This window comes from Oncorhynchus masou, unplaced genomic scaffold, assembly GCF_036934945.1.
Source record: "Oncorhynchus masou masou isolate Uvic2021 unplaced genomic scaffold, UVic_Omas_1.1 unplaced_scaffold_9818, whole genome shotgun sequence".
Taxonomy (NCBI): domain Eukaryota; kingdom Metazoa; phylum Chordata; class Actinopteri; order Salmoniformes; family Salmonidae; genus Oncorhynchus; species Oncorhynchus masou.
The window spans coordinates 6,430-10,079 of NW_027016333.1; the positions used below are offsets into that span (position 1 = coordinate 6,430).

The 3,650-nt window shown below is 41.9% G+C and overlaps 1 protein-coding gene across 1 annotated transcript; it reads right to left on the reverse strand.

The window, feature by feature from the left end:
• Positions 1-2,635: 2,635 nt before the first annotated feature.
• Positions 2,636-3,644, reverse strand: LOC135538553 (17-beta-hydroxysteroid dehydrogenase 14-like). The gene is made up of 4 exons (XM_064964438.1): positions 3,601-3,644; positions 3,432-3,499; positions 3,167-3,263; positions 2,636-2,984 (listed from the first exon to the last, which is right to left on the reverse strand). Exons 2-4 carry the CDS (start codon positions 3,482-3,484, stop codon positions 2,841-2,843), a joined length of 294 nt encoding a protein of 97 aa, XP_064820510.1. The 5' UTR covers positions 3,485-3,499; positions 3,601-3,644; the 3' UTR covers positions 2,636-2,840.
• Positions 3,645-3,650: the final 6 nt, after the last annotated feature.

Consider the following 3,650-nt stretch of genomic DNA (forward strand, 5'->3'; position numbering starts at 1 on the left):
CAATGTTGACCTAAATGACTAATGATGATAAATACAATCCACCTGTGTGTAATCAAGTCTCCGTATAAATGCACCTGCACTGTGATAGTCTCAGAGGTCCGTTAAAAGCGCAGAGAGCATCATGAAGAACAAGGAACACACCAGGCAGGTCCGAGATACTGTTGTGAAGAAGTTTAAAGCCGGATTTGGATACAAAAAGATTTCCCAAGCTTTAAACATCCCAAGGAGCACTGTGCAAGCGACAATATTGAAATGGAATGAGTATCAGACCACTGCAAATCTACCAAGACCTGGCCGTCCCTCTAAACTTTCAGCTCATACAAGGAGAAGACTGATCAGAGATGCAGCCAAGAGGCCCATGATTTCTCTGGATGAACTGCAGAGATCTACAGCTGAGGTGGGAGACTCTGTCCATAGGACAACAATCAGTCGTATATTGCACAAATCTGGCCTTTATGGAAGAGTGGCAAGAAGAAAGCCATTTCTTAAAGATATCCATAAAAAGTGTCGTTTAAAGTTTGCCACAAGCCACCTGGGAGACACACCAAACATGTGGAAGAAGGTGCTCTGGTCAGATGAAACCAAAATTGAACTTTTTGGCAACAATGCAAAACGTTATGTTTGGCGTGAAAGCAACACAGCTCATCAACCACAACACACCATCCCCACTGTCAAACATGGTGGTGGCAGCATCATGGTTTGGGCCTGCTTTTCTTCAGCAGGGACAGGGAAGATGGTTAAAATTGATGGGAAGATGGATGGAGCCAAATACAGGACCATTCTGGAAGAAAACCTGATGGAGTCTGCAAAAGACCTGAGACTGGGACGGAGATTTGTCTTCCAACAAGACAATGATCCAAAACATAAAGCAAAATCTACAATGGAATGGTTCAAAAATAAACATATCCAGGTGTTAGAATGGCCAAGTCAAAGTCCAGACCTGAATCCAATCGAGAATCTGTGGAAAGAACTGAAAACTGCTGTTCACAAATGCTCTCCATCCAACCTCACTGAGCTCGAGCTGTTTTGCAAGGAGGAATGGGAAATAATTTTCAGTCTCTCGATGTGCAAAACTGATAGAGACATACCCTCAAGCGACTTACAGCTGTAATCGCAGCAAAAGGTGGCGCTACAAAGTATTAACTTAAGGGGGCTGAATAATTTTGCACGCCCAATTTTTCAGTTTTTGATTTGTTAAAAAAGTTTGAAATATCCAATAAATGTCGTTCCACTTCCTGATTGTGTCCCACTTGTTGTTGATTCTTCACAAAAAATACAGTTTTATATCTTTATATTTGAAGCCTGAAATGTGGCAAAAGGTCGCAAAGTTCAAGGGGGCCAAATACTTTCAGCAAGGCACTGTATATATATATAATATATATTGTTTTACATCAATTGTGAATGATAATAGTTCCTCACAGTATTTGAAAAGCTTTCCAACACTCTCACCCTAAATAATCACCAGGCCTTGGTGTGAAAGAGCAAAATGTCATGCTCTGAGCATCCCATATACCCATTTGAAATGCCATAAAATACCCGAAGACCTTTTCCCAAAAACAACGGTTTGTCCTGGAGCTCACTGGAGCGGAAACTGTGATGGCCCAGAAAAGGCTAGTTGATTCACTGTAGCCAGTGACAGCATTGGGCCAGACCTTCATTGGGCCAGACCTAGTTTATTGATTTGATGCAATGTTTGCTTCACTAGTGGTAGCACAACTCAAGACAGATAGAAAGGGAGGCAGAGGGAAGATAGATGAAATTGAAAGAATCTTGCATTTTAATCAGGACATTTTCAGTTTTTATTTGTCAGCTTTATGTAATTGACTTAGTTGACAGTGTAAAATAGTCCCTCTACAACATTGTCCTATAGGCTCATAGTTCCATGTGCTCATTTCACCGCCAGTGTGAATCAGTGTGTTCACATGGCAGAGGCTGCTGCTCTCACATTAGTGGAATTAACTTTTTGGGTTTTAATCATTTTAATCCCGATTTGTATTATTAGCCACGTGTCAATGATTTTGAGAAACGAAAACGTTACTCTTGAAATGAAACTGTTCCACGAAAATGTGCATATCATAACTGGTATGAAGATCGGTAGAAATGGTAGGATAAATTGTCAGCTTCTTCAAACTCTAATTTCACAAACTTGAAGGTGTACAAAGGTTAAATAAAACACCCATCACTGTGTTGCTTGCTAGACTAGTTGACTAGTAACGCTACGTGTTTAACATTGGCAGCAGCAGGCCCATGAGACAAGTGCGAGAGAACGCAATTTGATTTTGTTCCCATTCCCTTTACGCCAAGTTTAGAATTGTAAACTATTAGAAAATGTAAGTGGAAAACTATTGCGAAAACTGCTCCAGATCACTTGATATCCACAAAGGGGAAAGAATAGAATATGGAGGGTGGAGAGGGTCAGACCCGATTTAACTTAAACGGTCTATCGTACAGCAGAGCGTTTCCAACTCCAAACCAACCACACTGAATAGATAGGAGCATATCATGAGTGCACAGTTTACAAAACAGAGCTGAGTCTCCATGCAAAATAGGTCCCATATATACATATTCCATGATTTTTCCTCTCTCCCCTACCCCAATCACATTATCATTTATATCAACAATGCAACGGAAAAAATAGTTTCATCGTTTTTATTGCAACAACACAAATTGCAGCTTTACCATCTCACCATCAGGGGGTGCTGTACCATCTCCAGCACCTCTACATCCCGTGGCTATGGATAAGACAGGGTGATTGGTTCAATCACAAGCAGGATGGCAATAGAACATAACAGGTCCTGTTATTGGTCAGGTAGGCACAAGGCCCGGAGTGACAGGCCTGCTCATGGGACCTGGCTCTTGTAGCCGTAGTTGAGTTCTGCCCCTCCACTAAGCAGCAGGTCTATCCCAGTGCAGAACGTAGCATCAGCAGCCAGGTACAGAGCAGCCAACCCACTCTCAGCTTCTGTCCCCATTCGACCAAGCAGCTGTTGGAGATGAGGAAGAATGTTAAAGATGAGGCATCAGGTTCATCAAGACGAGAGATGCAAGTTAAATTAGGAAGTCTCTACCAACCCTCCCTTTTCAATGCATTCTGAAATATGTCATTGTAACAGATCTTATATTTCATCGTATATCTTGTATTGGCTCCTGTCCAGTGAGAACTTGCCTGAGCGTTCTCTCCTTCTTTAATGGTGGCTAAGGTATCTGCAGTCTGTCCAGCCAGCTCCTCCCACAGAGGTGTCATCACATTACCAGGGGAAATGCTACAAGATAATACACATTTAGACTGCAGCAAACAGAGCTAGAGATAAGAGGAGAAAGTGGAAAAATATAAAAGTATTTTTAAAACAGGACAGACAAAAGGGCAAGAGAAAAAATAAGTAGAAAATCCTAAAAGTTTGTAAATGGAGACAGATGCCAGTTCTCCTCACCAGTTGACTCTCACTTGATATCGACTCTCATCCACAGCCATGGCTTTTGTCATGGCAATGATTGCCCCCTTGTGGAAGAAAAGAGACATCACCCCTGTTAGGCCTACTTCTCCAAGCCTCAAACACCTGGATAAAGTACTGCATACTGTTATCTAGATTTTTAGTTCACCTTAGTGGCTACATATGGTGCTGCATTTTTCTGACCAATGGAGCCCACCA

Bases quoted from the DNA above. Each gene is read 5' to 3' on its own strand.
- LOC135538553 (XM_064964438.1), bottom strand. From the start codon at position 3,484: ATGACAAAAGCCATGGCTGTGGATGAGAGTCGATATCAAGTGAGAGTC. The intron at 3,264-3,431 runs GTGAGGAGAACT...ATTATCTTGTAG, and splicing joins TATCAAGTGAGAGTCAACTG to CATTTCCCCTGGTAATGTGA. The intron at 2,985-3,166 runs GCAAGTTCTCAC...CATCTCCAACAG, and splicing joins AAGAAGGAGAGAACGCTCAG to CTGCTTGGTCGAATGGGGAC.